The sequence below is a fragment of the Sminthopsis crassicaudata genome, chromosome 2 (assembly GCF_048593235.1).
Source record: "Sminthopsis crassicaudata isolate SCR6 chromosome 2, ASM4859323v1, whole genome shotgun sequence".
Lineage (NCBI taxonomy): Eukaryota > Metazoa > Chordata > Mammalia > Dasyuromorphia > Dasyuridae > Sminthopsis > Sminthopsis crassicaudata.
Window position 1 is genome coordinate 241219480 of NC_133618.1, and position 18029 is coordinate 241237508.

Genomic DNA, 18029 nt, shown 5'->3' on the forward strand with positions numbered 1-18029 from the left:
AGTCAAAAAGAACATTTTGGACATTTAAAATGTACATAATTTTTTAAATCACTTTTTCCTATTACCTCCAACTTGTAGCTGTTACCTTGGGTATTTAAACATCTATGAAATGACAGGGTGAGATTAGATCATCTATAGCTAATGATCTTATAAGCCTGAGACCTAAATGAAGTTGCCAGTTTCTCTCCCATGAATATATTAAGAGGGAAGACTTGTAAGTTTCTGTTATTGATGACACTAGGCATCTGAGTGGAATGATAGATAGAGTATTAAATTTGGAGTCAGGAAGATCGAATTTAAATTTAGCCTTAGATAATAGTGTTGTACCACAGTTCTCTTTTATTGTCCTGACTCAGTTTCCCTAAATTGTTCTGTCCATTTCCCTAATTGGTTCTGCCTCAGTATCCTTAATTGTTCTGCCTCAATCCCCTTAGATGCAACCCCCTCTCCGGTTCACTAAGACTGGTATAACCAGAGGATATAAATTGTCAATGTGTAAACTAAAAAAGAGGGAGTCCAGACTCTCTCTCTAGCCAGATACTTTCCTAACTCCCAGCTTGTTAGAATTTATGGTCCTACCTCCCAACCTGTCAGAACCGGATTAAGGTTTCCTGCCTGGAAATTCCCACTCACCAGAGTTTGGACTCCACCCCCCTGCCTTTGTTTAGCTACTGTGTATAAATAGGTCATTGAGAACTCACGTTGGCTGCTGGATGCTGGATTCCTGGAGATGATAATCTCATTTAACCCTGGGACCAAACCATGGATCCATTTGGTCCCAATAAATCTCTCCCTTTCAAATAAAATATTAAATACTCTCTAATCTCTATCTTGCCTCAGTTTCTCTGGCGTTACATTAGCTCTGTGAACCTAAGCCAGTCAGCTTTATTGTTGCCCTTTTTGTAAAAAGGTAATAATAGAACTTATCTCCCAAATTTCTTATAAGGAGTAAGATAATATTTATAAAGCTTTGCAAATTGTAAAGCACTTCTATAAATGCTAACTTCTATTATTATACACCCTACTCCATTACCACAAGGCTAAAACATGTAATTATATCTGGATTCCCTGCTTCAGCCATGTCCAGGAGCAGGATTCACCTTAAGATCTCTGATATTTTAGTAGCCAGTCAATACCTTTAAGCCCCAAAAGTATAAAAACAGTTCATAGAAGAACTATCCATTGACCTAAGACCAGAGGTCACAATCTTGCTCACTAAGACCACTCTGTCTAGTTACTCCTTCTTGTCTTTACAAACCTCCAGGACTCTAGACCTACCTACCTAAGGTACCTGGCATTTCTTTTTCTCTCCCTATTTTAATTTATGTCTTCAGTTTTTACTCCTTTAATTGCCTAGATATGAAGCTTATGACATGTCTTTTACATTTGTCTGAACGTTTGATTAGTGATCCATCTGTCCAGTCAGCCATGGACTGCCATAACAAATTATGTTTTAATTCATATCTTGAGCCAAGTGAATTCTGAGTCATGTCATTAAGTTGTTCTAGAGAGTACCAGTTCAGAAATATCAGGATATTTCTGTGCAGAACTGACTGTAAGTGAATGAGTCACACATTAACTTCTACAAGCCCCTTTTAAACATTCCATTTTGTACTCTCCCTCCTCCCCCCCCCCAAAAAAAAAGCTCACACAGGTATTTTTGCTACTCAACAAAAGTTCAAATGGATCAATTGATCATTCCTTCCTTGATGAAATTGACAATAAAGTTACTCCCAGCCTCTAAAATAAGAAAAAAAAAAAAGTCCCATTAAAGGTTTTTTTAAACACCTCACAAACTTGGTACATGAAATTCTTGAGATTATAAGCACTCATTCTTAGGTACTCCAACTCCACTCGTAAGGCTAACCTTTGAAGAAAAGTGAATGACAGAACACAGATGACCTACAGCTTTGAGGGCCCATTAGCACATACTACAGAAATACCATAACTTACCTCTAACATAAACTGGTCAACAAGGTGTAGTTCTGAAGAAGATCCCTGATAAGAATGGTACATTTCAATGTCTTTAATTGTTGGAACATATCTGTGTAAAAAGAAACACAAATGGCCTTACCAATTGTGAGTAAAGTAGTATTTGTTTTTGCTTCCAGAAACTGAAGAAAAGACTTTGGCTCCAGCTGGGAAAGCAGTATGAGACTTGGCAATGTGAACCAAAAACTATTACTTTATCTGACTCCAGTCTGTATGAGAAGCTACATTAGTAAGGTGCTGATTTGAATTTAAACATGTATTTATACTAAGATATTCAGTGAGACTGAGCAACTTAAATGTTTTATCTATCTCAGCTCTTTCTCTGTATCTCTCCTGTCTGTCTGTCTGTGTCTCTTTGTTTCTGTCTCACTCTCTGTCTCTGTTTCTCTCTTTATCCTCCTTTCCTTTACCTGTCCCTTTCTGTCCACATCGCTATCTTTCATTCTCTCTCCTTTATTGTGTAGAAATGACCTCTCACCCCAAACAGTGTTTCTTTCCAAAATAAAAACATATCCATCCCCATTGTGGATTGTACTCTTCAGGCTGACCCAGTCTTCTCTTTATATGAGCACAAATTAAAGTCAGAAAAGGTCTTAGGCAGCCTAAAAACTTCTCCAATGCTATTCTCAGAGAAATTATCACCTTGATTTTCATAGAAATCAAGAAACATAGTTAAAAATTTTTTTTTAGAAAATATTCATTTTACTTTAAGAAATCTCTAAAGCTAGAAAGGAGACCATTAATCTATTTCTCCACCTACTCCATTCATTTTGTGGAGGGAAAATTGAAATCCAGTAAAGGAAAAATGACTTACCCAATTTCACATAGTAAGGAGTTGACCTGGGATTAGAACCCAAGTTTTCTGATTCCCAACTTAATTTTTCTATTACACAATTCTGCCTTGTATGTCTAGTGGGCAGACAGTAGAGTCAAGTAGAAAGACCACTGATTCTAGGAGTCTCTGATACTGACTAACTAGGGTAACACTGGATTAGTCATTCCCTTTCCTAAGGGAATTCCGAAATTTTTCAACCATGAAAGGTGGATAATAATGCTTGCCCTATCCATCTACATCTGGTTTTGTGAAGAGTACTTTGTAAATCTCTTTATGCTAGAGAAAGGTGAGCTGCTATTATGACGTCAATTATTTTAAACATTACCACTATTTTCCTAAGCCAAATCATCCCCTAGGAATCTGAGTTCCTGCCAGATCATTTGATAAGAACTAATAATAGGATTAAGTCTATAACTCATCTCCAGCTAATGAAAACATTATTTGCTTTTTATGACAAAATGAAATTCTATATTGTCTGGTCTTGTTTAATGCTCTGAGTTTTGGGGGGGGTTTTGTTTTTGTTTTTGTTTTTGCAATAAATTTTAACTGTATGGTGGTTCACCTAATTTATTTGAATTCAACAAATACTTATTAGGCACTTAGGTGTGGGGTTAGGTTAGAGTTAAAAGCTAAAATAAGCTATGATCCCAGGGCTCTTGGAAATTCTAGTCAACAAGGGGGATATGACTTATTTGTAGATAACTAGAATATATAATAACACATACATTTACTAAGTTGGTGCAACGCAAAGTACTAAAAAGAGCCTGAGAGAAGGTCAGCACTGAGGAAGGCTTCTTAGAGGAGATAGCAAGTTGGATTGCCATCCAATCCAATGGACAAAGAACAGGGGTCAACAGGAATAAACACAAGAGAAGGCCAGAGTATTCAGGAAAATACTGAATTTTTGCCAAAAAATTGCAAAACAATACAGGAAAATATGAAAGACAGAGAATAGTACAGGTTGCCCAAAGGTTAAAGTATGTTGGTGGTGGTGGTGGTGATGGTGATGATAATGGTTGTATTAGTAGTGTTATTGTTTTGTCATATTTATGTAGTACTTAAAGTTTTCCTAAGTATTTTATATTTCTTATTTCATGTGATATTTGGAGGAGTAATAGGAGATAAGGCTAAAAAGATAGAGTGGTAACTTAAAGAGATGATTTAAGGACTGGACAAAGCAGTTTTAATAGGGGCAGAGGGACAGTGAAGATTTTTTCAAGTAAAGTATTGAAAATTTTATATGTAATGGAAGATTAATCATACAGCAATATGATAGTATACTAGAGTAGGATCAACAGGTGATAAAGGCTTGAGGATTTTATTTTCCTTTTACCCAAATGATTAAAACAAAACAATCTTTGATTTCAGGACAATTATGGAAAGTCCCAATGAGTTCATGAGTTTGAATTCATTATTCAGGTAATTTCAGAAATATGACCATATTTCTTTTCCCAATACCACTAAAAAAAAATCCCCTAAATCTAATTATCTAAATCTGGAAAATTTCACTCCTAGTGTTGTTTGGTCAACAAAAATGAGTCCTGATATGTGTCTCAACCAAAGCCTTTCAGAAAATTCCCCCAAAAGCCTTCATTTCCTGATATTCAACCAGGGAACCATGGTAACCCTGAGATTACAACAGATCAGCCTTGCAACCAACTTTTCCTGCCTATTACAATGAGGAATTTCTGGCTATGTCCATAAGATTGCCAAGATAATATTAGTTTCAAATGAACCAAATCAGTCTCTGATGCTAACCAAAAGGGTTCCAGAATTCTATAATCCTTAGAATCCTAAAAGTGTCAGCCACATAAGTGAGCCATAATACATTCCTAAATGAATCCTTAAAGTGTCCCTTTTTTTCCTATGCTTTCCTATTTGAGACTATTTTGAGAAATGCATTCTTGGATTTACTCCCTGATTCCCAACAACAAAAAATGCCCAATGATATAAATTCTATTTCCATTAAGTGGAACCCATGGATCTCTAGAGGAAACAAGAAGATACAAAGCCAGTAAAACAAACAAACAAACAAAAAACAGCTCCAAAGGTCTATACTTGAATAATTCAAACCAAAATGATTATATTTCCTATTCTGAAAAACCTCCAGGGCTGTGAAGGAAGTCTCACAGTTGACTTAGTATTTAGTGGTCTTTTCTATCAAGGATTTCTTTTTTGAGTCTAACTGCAATTCTTCTAAGCCCATTGGTTCTAGTGTCAGTCTTTGTGAGAAGATGGACACTGTGACTAAAAACTTATTCCCCAATGAGAAATAAGAAAGGATTATTATTTTCTCTGCCAAACATTTCTGAACTTCTCTGAAGTCTCTGAACTTTGAGGTCTATCATAGCCCAGGCAAGGAGTTTTAATTCCTGTGTGGGGAACAGTTTTGAATCCTTAACAAGATACAACATTTAACATCCTCTCATTTTTTTCTCTAGCAGCAGCTTATTTGATTTGCATCTAATGTGATTAAGCATTCATGATGATGGGTGTACATTTATATTAGGAATATGACAAGTGATTCAGCAATAATTAAAAAATGGAATGTTTCACAGAATGCCCATTCCACTTAAAGAATAAACCATATATTTTGTAGGAGGATCCAGCATTCAGATAAGAGGGGGGAAAAAAAGGAATGTTTGTAGGGAGAACCAATAGCTATAATAATCAGCCACCCAAGTTCATTAGCTGTTAGTACACAAATTCAAGTCAAAAACAATTAGGAACCCAACTACAGAAGAGAGTATCTTGATTACTGGAGAATAATTCACTAAAGAGCCAGCTCCACTGGTTATATGCTCCTGCCTGGACTGCTCTCCCCTAAAACTGCCCTTCACCTCATTACTACCCCAACCTCTATTCTCCCACAATTAAGTAGAAGCCTGAATTGGGTTTTTAACCAAGGCATTTCCTTGTGATAAAAATGACTTATAATTAACATATCAAGTTTTTTTTATTTTTTTTTATTTTCAATACCTATAAAAACCCCTGCTTCTGTTTTTTGTTTATTAAAGGTTTAAATCTTACTCTTTAAATCTTATTAACATTATCATTGTGCTTTGTAAATCCCATGTTAATAGGTAATTCAAAATTCAATCCGGGCCCTTGTCTATGCTTTCATCAATTTCAGCTTATTAGGGTTCAAATTACTAGTTTTACTGAACTTGCCTAGAAAGTCCTAGCTAACAAGTAGCCATATGATAAGCAGGTTACCATAAACTCCTATAGATCCCTGATAGTCAAGACACTGAGCTCGTCTTCAATTTTACTCTAGTTAGTATTTTCTGTGAGAGCAGAAATAGGAGCAGAATTACTGGAGCTTTGTTCTAAGGTACAAAGATTTGGAAGGGTGAGGAAAGCACTTTCTGACATTCAGCAGCAGAGAAATCATTGATTTTAGTTAACATGAATAATTTGTTTTGTTTTGTTTTTTAAAAAATCTTTCATATGGCTTTTCTTCCTTAATCAGTAGTTTGGGGATAGCCAAGGATTTCTGCTTTTTCTCTGAGGGCACATTTCTATTACTTGTTGTAGTTACATTTTGTGCTATCCATCCCAAATACAAATACTGCTAGAGTTCCAATAGCTGTCCCTTAATTGCCCCTCTATTAATGCAGCAAGTGGGAAAGAAATAAGGATAACCTCTGTAGAAGGAATGAGTTTAAATACACTCGACAATGGAAGGGAATGCTTTGCCTGCCAAACCTAATTCTTAGGCTCTGGTTTAGAAATTCTGTGCAATCATCTACATTGGCCCCCAGCTATGACTACAAACACCAATTTACATTCCTCATAATCCAGTTGTCCAATGCCAGAAGTCAGGGATGAGTTAATAAATGTTAACAGCTGGTTCTCCAGAGAAAGACAAAAAAGAGACATGACACACTTAAATTTAATATACATTGTTAACATTTTGTTCGTGTTAAGTTTAAACAATCAACAAAACATCCAATCAAGCCTGGATGTGTCATGTTTGCAGATTTTTAAATGCTGAAAATTTAACAATTGCCTCTCACCAGGCTCCAACACACCCATGTCCGGTAAAGTCAAGAAGTGTTTATTAAAATAAAGGGGGCACTCAACTAACCACTGGGGACGCAAAGAAAGTAAAAATCACAAATCCTGACCTCAAGAAACTTAAGAGTCTAATGGAAGAGAAGAAAGTGGGAGAGAAATATTGAGATGTAAACTGGTTAAACACAAGATATGTAGTATGCAGATAAAAGGTATTGGCATGGGGGTTGGAATGGGAAAAGATCAGAGATCTGTGAGGATTTTGAAGCTCACAACCCAAAAGGCAAAGTACAGAATGCCCCCTATACACAATGAAGGAGCTGGTTCCTTCCTGTCCTCAGATTCCTAGCAATTCTCCTTCTCCACAAGTAATAGTTTGGGGTTTCTCCCTTTCTGATATAGCAATTCCTAGTTCCAAATGATGTTAGGAGTTTGGCAGCAAATGTTGGGGTTCGGTCATGTGAAGAAAATGTTATGGACAAAATGAAGAGACATAATAGCCACCAGGAATGGTAAATATAAAATAGAGTTGGGAGGGCACATAATTATCAAGGAAAGAGGTATTAACAAGTAACAGTGGAAGGAGATAGAGTGCTGTGATAGGCTTACCCCAAAAGGGGTCAGCAAAGATGGCATGGACGAGGACAGATTTATAGAGGAAATTTAACCTCTGGGGTTTGACATCACTTGGATTTATGGCTGGACCTCTAGAAAAGGACATCCCCCTCAGAGCCCTTCACAGCTTGCCTCAGGGAGTAATTCCATCAATATTTCAGTCTCTTTCTACCAAGCCCACCTAGTTATGCAGGACCTCATCAAAGAAACCTAACAGCTTCCAGGAAGAAAAGGAAATATTTATCTAGGATATTTAACATATAAAGCTTACCTTCTGAGTGTTGTAATATGTTCATAGGCAAGCCCACCAGCCTCTTCATGAAGAATATAGAGTTGTCCCTGTAGTTCTTTAGGTTTTAGGTGAAAATGTCTGAGAAAGATACCTGAGGAAGAAAGTGGGAGATGACACTTTGTATACTCAAAACTTAAATGAAGGCCTGAGAAAACTAAGGACCACTTCACAATTGCTTCCCAAATAAGTATCACTGTAAGAACTTTGGACTGGGAGTCAGCTTTTCAAAACCTGCTTTAGACATTAACTATGTAACTCTGGGCAAGTCCCTAAATTCTCTGTCTTAGTTTCCCCATTTATGAAATGGATATAATAATGATGCCCGCATTCAAGATGTTAAAATCCTATGAGAACAGCATTCTGCAAAATTTAAAGCTTTACATAAATGCTAGCAATTGATAATAATAATTCATATGTCTGGGACTATTCCACATCCCTACAACAAGATATTCCAGAATGTCCATAAAGCTCCTAGAGCCTTCCCCAAGGAGCAACGGTTTGACCTGTTAGAATTAGGGGCAAAGTAAAATAGTATTGCAAAATTTGTAATAATATAAAATTATAATTTCCACGTGGGATCCTCTAAAAGCTAAGTGAAGTACTACATTGTATTTTAGTGCATTGTTCTTAATTTTTTTATTGTAGAGATAAAAATGGACAGTCTACTTAGTGTCTATAAAATATACACCATATTGGATAGGCCTTCTTTGGAACATTCATGGAAAAACCTGTGCAAAAACTCCATAAAGGATGAGGTACGAATGGAGACATCCATTGTGATCCATATTCTCAGTGGTCAGGGCAGAAATGGGGGAAGTGGTACAAGATCATTTTCAATACTAACAGAATCATTGCCTCATTTCTTTTTAGATTTGCTCAAGTACAAGATGACAACCACATTAGACTTCTTTTTCTTCCTATATACTCACAGTATTGGTTTCTCAGAAATCAAATGCAAGAACTCAATAGATTTCACCAGGAAAGTGGATGGTTGGGGTAGGAGTGGAGAGGGGAAGAGCAGGATGTGACAGGCCCAGTCTCATCAGACAGGAAGAAAGCTGTTCAAAAAAAACTCTTTGAAACCCAATTTGAATGACATCGGATCTGTGTAATGGGAAACAAATCCTAAACATTCTGAGCATCAGGTTCTTCAATTATAAAATGGATTGATAATAATACTGGGACTATCTTCTTCTTAAGGTTATGAGAACAAAATAAAATTACATCTACGAAAAATGGTTTGTAACCATAAATGGCTATACTAATAATGTAAAATTATAATAATCATTACATAAGATTTTAGAACACACAAATGATTTTCTGGGATAAAGGGTAGAAGTTTGGAGTATGGAAAAGTATAGGGGCAATGATAATCAGTCTTATTTGTCACTAACCTACAAAATTTCCAAATAGGAAAGTGAATATAAAATAATCCTGTAGCACTGAGGTTTGGATTACAAAAGTTGAGCTCCAGGGCTGTCTTGTTCAGATCAGGTACACTTTTTCATGAGATTAAGGAAGAAGAGTTGAGCAGCTCATGCTTCACTAGACAGGGCAGAGAAAAATTGGGTACCTTTTAAAAAACAACTTTTCACCGTTGAGAACTGGCTAAAAGGTACTGTCTTATTATTTCTTACTCTTTTAACTAACTCTGTGGCTTGGAAGCTCCAAAAAAAATATCCCAAGAGTCCTACAATGTTGATGTTAACAAATGATGGTAATATACTCAGAGAGAGTATAAGAAGTTCTTTCTGTTAAATATTCTTTGGGTTCAGATTAGGGTTTCTCCACTGATGGTTCATCTTTGTCCTCCAGACTCCAGCCAGACATTTCCCACTCCTTATCTCTATTATCTCTCTTTCAGAATTAAGGAATTCATCCATTTACAGTAACCTCTAACAGCTCCCAAATCCTTACTTCTAAACCTGTTTTCACTTCGGTAACTAGCTTATCTCCAGTTGTTTACTGGGTATTTCCATACACATGTATTGCTTGCTTCAAACTGAGCTAAATTCTAAACTAACTAATGCTACACACACACACACACACACACACACACACACACACACACACACACACACACACACACACAATTAATAAATAAGATCCTTTAGACCTTTGAAATTGTCTTTTATCTTGATGGCACCATTGCCCCAGTCACTCAAGCATGCAAGATTGGAGTTATCTTTGATTCATTTTTCTCTTTTATCTACTACATTATACTTCACAGTTTACAAAGCACTTTATAGACATTTTCTCTTAAGGTCCTTACAACCCTATTGAGGCAGGTTAAGAAGCAAATTATCATTACCATTTCACATGTTTCAAAGTACTCTTTGGAATTATCTATTCAAACTATGTACTTGATCTCCACCAATATATCTTTATGCCAAATTCAAACAAGCAAATAACAACAAAAAGAAAAATACACTCAAGATTTCAAAAGCAAAAGGCATTTAGTTCAAAGAACACAGCTAAGTAAATAAGAAAGAATTGAATCAAATTAGCAAATATTCTGACCATACACATACAAAGTGATGAAATCTCCCACACCTTTAAGGAAGTGATTCCCAAATTCCCTTTGATCCCTATACTTTCAGAACCACAATTCATTCAGTACAATCTCACCTCATTAAAGGTAAAGCTTCTTGAGTTTTTCCTCCCATTTTCATCAAAGTAGGCTAGAGTACTAACTCCACAGGGCCACTGATGTCTCTTATCATGGCACTGGAGTTACCATAAAATTAGAAGATATTAGATTGATGAAGTAGCAGGTTAGCAGAGAAACCTTGAAGCACTGATAGAATTAATAATACTCCCTGGGGAAAGCAGGAAAGGGCTTGGATCTTGTTATGATTCTTACAAGGTACTAAGACAGTGGAATTGATAGAGACAATAATTATCTAATTTAGCATGTTTCAGTATGATTTATTTGATCCTACAAGGAGATGTTATGGGCCAGAACTTGAAACAAGGTACTGAGTGGAATTGAGGAGATAATGGTTAAATCTAATTTATCATTGATTTAATACTACAACAAATAAGGTTTCCTAGTGATGTAATGATTGGCGTATACTCAGTGTACAGCATATAAGCAAGAAGATCTCAGGGCCCACAAGCCCACTCTTGGAGGCAGAGAGGCTGAAGCTGGCAGAGGCAAAGGACTAGTGGCAGGAACCAAGGAGAGAGATAGGCCTCTAAGAAAGCTAACGGGGCCCCAGGAAGGAGACAAGACTTAAAAGGAGACAATAAAGGATCTGGACTTTAATTCATGGCTGAATTTGAGGTGATTATTGAACAGAACTGAAACTAAGGATGTCTACAGAAGCTCTCCAAGAAACCTGCTCTAAGAGAACATTATAATTTAGAGAAGAGAATACTATAAGATCTAATCTTCTCAACCTTAAATGGGCCTTTTTTTCTTAAGTATAGCTTTTGTTAAAGGGGAATTTTGATTACAGTCTCAAATTTGTCTTCTCCCTTGTTAATTGCTAAAACCCCTTTTCCTTGCTAAAAACTGTTATAGATTTAGCCTGCTCTTAGCAGCATAATAAAATCTTTGTCCTTTGATTTGGAGGAGATCTAATCTTAAAAATTCATTTGAGGTGACTTGATAAGCTCAACACTTTGGTGGCCTGGTACAGGGAGAGTCTGACTGCACCCCATAACTCAACAGCTTCATCGGGTAGCTTTTCCTGTTACCCACCACACCTAGAGACCCACTGATGACTCCCACACTTCCCTGGTTCTCTCTGTTGTTTCTCCACATGGTTCTTTCCAGTCCTTTCCTCCTCTTCCTCATTACTAATCACTATTTGATACAACTGTGGCCTTCTTCTTTCTCCTTATACATCTACTATTTCCCCTTTACTTCTCATGTGCCTAAGGCTATTCCACATCCAATTACAAGTGATAAGATCTGGATTTTGGGGTCCCTGGTCAGGGAACCAAATGATGAGATTAGATTCAGGGAACCAAAATTATGAGAATAGGGTTCCTGGTGGTCAGGGAGTTAAATGATGAGGTTAGTGACAGGTTCGGGGTTCAGGGAACCAAATGAAGAGGTTTGGCTCCCCTAAATCCCCTTGGGATTCGGCACAAGGTAGGGAGTTGTGGGAAACCCTGTGTGGTTACACAGAGGTTCTTTGTAAAGGAATTTACAAACCGGAAAAGCTAGACTAGTAAAAAGAGGTTTATTATTGGCATTGGGAAGTCAGCCTTTGCTATGCATGAATAGAAAGGCTGAATTATTTAGTGGCAAGGTCCCAACAGAGAGATACTAAATCTTGTTAGGGAAATAGATGAGGGAGATAAAGAGAAGGTAACACTGAAAGAGAATATTATTTCAGCGGGCAGAGGTTTCCTTGGCATAGCATGGCATAGCATGTTAGGTCCTCTGCAAGAAGTGAGTTTAGAATTGGCTCTTTTTATAATAGAAGGGTTAGCTACAAGCCGAGGCCTGCTCCTGGTGGTGGCTGGTCAACTTGAGCTGGAATTGAATAGAATTGAATGGGTGTTTCTTCAATTCAATGGGAAGCTTAATCAGTAGTAAGTGTTATTAATGAAAGTGGTGTCCATCTCTCAGGATCTTTTACAGAGGCCAGGATTCAAGGAGAATCTGTCCTTCAAAGAGTTTTAGAAGTTTGGGGCTCCCCTTGTCATAAGATACTCCTGAATCCTTACTCCTAGAGCTTTCTCCATTGATTGGCAAGGGAGCTATGAGCAACATGAAAATATATAGAAAAAAACATATTTAAAAACAAATGCTTCTACTTTTTGAATTTCATCTTGTGGGATGAGGGTGAGTGTGGGTGTGCACATGCAAAGGCATATGCTTTCTTTTTCAACATGGCTAATATAGAAATATGTTTTACATGACTTCATTGTTGTTCATCTTTAGAGGATAAATGGCATCACAAAGGTGAGGTTTTGACTTGTGTCTGAAAGTCATCACCCTCTCTCTTCCAGAGAGGAGTGGAAAAAGAAAAGACAAGATGACTGGTGATAATCTAGGATGCAGTGGATGACCGTAGCCTTTCTAAATTAGTCTTTCTCAGGCCATTTGCCTGAGGCAATGTCCATTCAAGGACTAAGGACTAGGTAGGAATTGAAATGAAAAGGTCCCAATTCACCATTTCAAAAATACCAATTTAGGAGGAAAAGGCACTCAAAGTTTCTGGCCAGAACAGAAAACAATGGCTATTTACAATTATTCTAAGCCATCCATGAACCCTAAAGGTTTGGTTTGGGGACTATCTGTGACCATTCAATGAAAGCAGAGTGATTTGAATTTAAAGTCATAATCAAGTAGCTCTATTTGAAATACAATAAGCTGGTCTAGAAATTTACTGCATTTCCTTAGAACCTTTTTTATTTAAGCCTGTTTTTTCAGAGTTCTATTTTGAGAAATCATAAATGAAAACTGCACAGAGCAAAAGTAAAGTGCTCCAACTTTTAGGAAAAAAAATAAACTAGCCCTCAAGTAGCTCAGTATAATGGGGGAGATAACATGCAAACAAATGTAGTGAGACATTCGAGATAAAGAATGAACAGAGAGAAGGCACTAGAATTAAGAGAGACTGGTAAATGCTTTTAGTAAAACATAAGATTCTAGTTGGGATTTAAAGAAAGCCAAAAATGTAAATAATCAAAACATAAAAGAAAGAGCATTCCAGGAATGGGGTGGAGGGAGGCCGCCTGAGAAAATGCCTAGAGTCAAGACTAGAGATGGAGTGTCATTCTCATTGAACAGCCAGGAGGTCAGTATCACTGTCAAAGAGTAAAGTTTAAGAAGACTGGAAAAGTAGGAGGGGGCTAGGTTATCAAAGACTTTAAAGGTCAAATAGAGTATTTTATTTCTAAGAAACATAGGGAATTAGTTTAGTTTACTAAAATAAATATCATATTGCTTGCCTTCTCAGTAGAGAGAAGAGGAGAGAATTTAGAAATCAAAATTTTTTTAAATGAATGTTTAAAAATTTTACATGTAATTGGGAAATATTTAACAAAAAAAAAATCTTTAATTTTTAAAATGTGTTTGTGCCTAAATTAAACTACATTACAGTAATTTTCCTCTTCAAGTTTCTCCATTGATTTAAAAATAGTGCCATGGTTATGAGAAACTTATGAAAACTCATGGTTATGAGAACATGGTTATGAGAAACATGGTTAGAGAAACTCAATTTCTCTAGTCACTCACTAACTTTGATATTTGTTAATGCCTTATTCACTTAAATTTCTAGTGTTTTCCTCTAACTTCTATACAAAAGTTATATTTTCTTTAACCAATATTGTGATCTCCCCATGAAAAAAAAGGGAAATAGTATTTAACCCATTCTCCTGAAGGAAAAACAAATATTGTTGGACAATGAGAGGTTTAGAAGTTCAGAAATGTCAAGAGGAAGGAAAAAAGGAAGGATTAAGCACCTTTTAAGTGCCAGGCATTGTGATAAATGTTTTTTAAAACATCTCATTTAATCCTCACAACAACCCTGGGAGGGAGGTGCTGCAGAAAGAATTAGACAAGACTCCCCAACTGATTGAATATGGGGAGGGGGACACAAATGGTTAAAGAGAGGAGTTGAGAATGTATGAAGAAACCTGATTAGGTGAAACAATGTCAATTCCTTCGCCAGAAATAGGGAAGTTTGGAAGAGGGGAACACAAGTTTTGTGTTTTGCTTTGGATATGTTAAATTTAAGATGCCTATGGAACATTCCAGGTAGAGATAGAGAAAGGTCATTTAAAGATGTCAGATGGACCAATAGGAGAAACCTTTTTTTTTTCTTTTCTTTACAAATTGATAGTTTCTGAGAGATCCTTTCTCTGTTACAGTCTTCAAGACCCTAGAGTTTTTTCTACATCCCAAGGGATCAGGACTTTGATAATAATGGTAACAATTTACATTTTTTATAAGACTTTAAGAGTAGGGAAAATAAATGGGGAAACTCCCTTTCCTCAATTTTGTAAATTCTAATTTTAAGGGTCAACAATTCCTTTTTGGAGATTTGTTATTTCATTTATATTATCATTTTAAAAAGTAATTTCTGTGTGGAGAATTTTTGACTATAGTTATGATGAGGTGTGGGAATAAAGGGGAGAAATCCCCTCTGCTCAGAGACACAGGTCTTAACGCGAATGAATTCAAGTAGTGAACCCCGAAATCTGTGGCAAAAGGAAGTTTTATTGTTCACTAAGAAGGAATTTTCTTAGAGGGCAAATTTCTAATGAGAAAATTTACAAAAAGTGTGTTAACAGACCCCTGCCTTATGGATAAATCTTGGCCTAGGAGCTGGGGGGCAGTTTGAGCTGATTATCAGACCAAGATCTCCAATTGAATAAAATTATTTTAAAGGCTTTTTCCCAGAGTGGTGAATTTCCTGAAGAGGATCCGAGTCACCCCCAAAAAGATCAATGGAGGGTGATTTGACCAAGATCTCTAATTGAATGACTCTGCTTAACTTGGAAAAGGGTTGTCTGGGAAAGTATGCTTTTTCCCATGGAAGAGTCTGAGACCCTGAATCTAGTTTCAGAGTTCACCCCCATCCGTTATATTCAGAGTGTAGATTTGATTATCCATCCCTCACCCCGTTACTTTCTTAGTGTCTGTGCTTGATCCTCCTCTCTCCCAACAAATCACTTTTCCAAATTCCCAATGTTAAATTGGTAGCTGAACTTTAATTCACAGCATCTTTCTGTATTCCTAACTCTCTAACTTTCTTCCTAGTAGCACCTTTCTTCTGAGGACAATTCTTATTTATCTTGTGTTCTAGTTTGCTCTTATATACTTTGTCCCTTTTATAAGAAGTCTTTCAATCTCTTGGATTTTTGATCAAAATAAGCAAATCTTGTTGTTGGTGAGGTTTTGGGGGGGTTTTCCTGCAAAATTGCATTTAATCTTGCTATCTGTAAAAAAAAAAAAAAAAATGACATGTTAAAGACCTTGATGATTTGGTGACTGTCCTGTATTATTTATTTTTAGGAATTGTTCTCATTGTTGCTAACTTTTATTAATAAGGGAAAGTGTGAATAAAGTCAGAGTAAAGTTTTGCTTTTGACAAAAGCCCAAAATAGAGAAATTTTGCTAAACAACTCACTATGTTAACAAAAGATAATTCCCTGTCTTAACAAAAAATAGCTTCAACAGAAATAGCTTCATTTTTCAACTAAAGTAGCTCAAAATGAGTAGTCCTATTTTCAAACAAAGGCAGCATGATTTGCTAATGGAAATCATCTTGATCTAGATGGAGAGAGGAAGAGAGGAAAAACCCTAGGCTTTTGACTTCCTTTATTCATATTAACATTTACCAGCGGGCTTATACACTTATGTGCAGCTGTGATGTAGTAGAAAGAATGATGGGGTTGAAATGTGAAGACCTGGTTTCAAGTTCCAGCTCTCTCATTTAACCATCTGTGTAACATTGGACAAATCACTTCACTATTGTGCTTCATAATCCAAGAGACTAGTACTGTACTCCTTATCTCTCTAATTAATCTCATTTTATTGGCTCCTTCAGCACTCTTTCAAATATATCCATGTCTCTACAAATATACCCATGATATCCATGAAAAATTAAAAAAAATAAAAACTTACTTGACACTGGATTTTAAAAGGCATGGAGAAGCCTTACCTATATAAAGTGGAGTTTTAGTTGGGACTTAAAGGAAGTCAGTGAGGTCAGTAATCAGATCAAAGAAATGAAAACACTCCAGGCATGGGGGGATAGCCAGAGGAAATGCCTAGAATTGAGGGATGATACCTCTCAGGCAAATTCTTAAGAAAGCTCTTTATCAAAAAATTGGACACTGAGGGAATGTCCATCAATTGGAAATGGCTGACCAAGCCTGGGATATGATTGTGATAGAATATCATTGTATTATAAGAAATGACAAGCAAGATAGTTTCACAGAAACCTGACAAGATGTATACAAACTGATGCAAAATGAAGTGATCAGAATGAGAACACTGTACACATTAGCACCAACATTGTAAGGATGGTCAACTATAAATGACCTAGCTATTCTCAGAAACACAGTGAATCAAAATAATTTCAAAAGGCTCAAGATGAAAAATGCTATCCACCTCCAGAGAAAGAACTGATGGACTGTGAATGCAGATCAAAGAATACTTTTTTAAAAAACTTTATTTTTCTTGGGTTGGTTGTTTGTTTTTGGTCTATGCTGTATTTTGCAACATGGATAATACAGAAATATGTTTTGCATGTCTGCATGTGTATAAATCTGTATCAAATTACTTTCCTTCTCAAGAAGTGGGAAAAAGAGGGAGAGAATTTGAGATTCAATTCTTAAAAATGAATATTAAAATTGGTTTATGTATAATTGAAAAATATTAAAAATCATTAATTTTTTTTAAAAGAAAGCTATCTACTATTGGTATCTTTTCTTTTCTTCTCAATCTTTTAAAAGCTCTGTAGTCTGGATTCTAGACATACCATTCAACTAAAACATTTCTTTCCAAAGTGATCCTTTAAATTGCCAAATCTAATAGCCTTTCCTCAATCTGCAGTCTTTGTCAATTAATCTCTTCTCTAGAATACTGTCTCCTCTCTTGACTTTCCTAACAGTGCTCTCTCCTGGCTCTCCTTCTGCCTCTATGATAGCTGCTTCTGGATCTCCTTTGGTGCTTCCTCAAAGTCACACCCACCAGTCATGGGTATCTCCCAAAGCTCTGTTCAGGTCCTTCTTCTCTTCTTCTTCTTCTACACTCTTTTACTTGGAGCTCACATCAACCTCCATGGATATTAATTATCATCTCTAAAGATGATTCACAGGTGTAGAAACTAAGCCTTAATTTTTATCTGAGCTTCATTCTCCTATCACCAACTGCCTGTTGGATGTCTCAAATTGGTGGTTCCAATTCTTCTAAACTCAATCCTTTCCTTCTTCTCAACGTTCCCATTACATGGAGAGTACCACCATCCTTCCAGTCATCCTCTCAATCTCCCACCAAAGCAACAAACTCAGTGTCTTTCTTAACTTTTCTCCCGCACATCCAATATGTTATCAAGTCTTACTTCTGTTTTCATGGCATCTCCCATATTCTTCCCCTTCTTTCAGTTCACATACCTGCCACCCTGATATTCACTTCACATTGGGCTTGTGGTTGTAGTCCCTGACTGTAGTCTTTCCCCATCCAGTCTATCCTCCAATCAGCTGTAAAATCCTCTCTTTGACTTTTATAACTTTATAGTTCAATGACAGTAGTCCTGTTGTTTCCTACGCACATCTCTCTACTCTTTGCCTTTTTACTGATTCTCC

General features: G+C 36.5%; 1 protein-coding gene across 5 annotated transcripts in view; it reads right to left on the reverse strand.

Annotated features, from left to right (window-relative positions):
* The window catches only part of LOC141555627 (formin-H-like), a 192450-nt gene that overhangs the window by 19698 nt on the left and 154723 nt on the right, over positions 1-18029 (reverse strand). For all 5 annotated transcript variants that reach the window (XM_074288644.1, XM_074288648.1, XM_074288645.1 and 2 more), the window contains 2 exons: positions 7731-7842; positions 1954-2044 (listed from right to left, as the gene is read on the reverse strand). In XM_074288644.1, coding sequence (XP_074144745.1) covers positions 1954-2044; positions 7731-7842 — 203 coding nt within the window. The remainder of the gene's footprint in view (positions 1-1953; positions 2045-7730; positions 7843-18029) is intronic.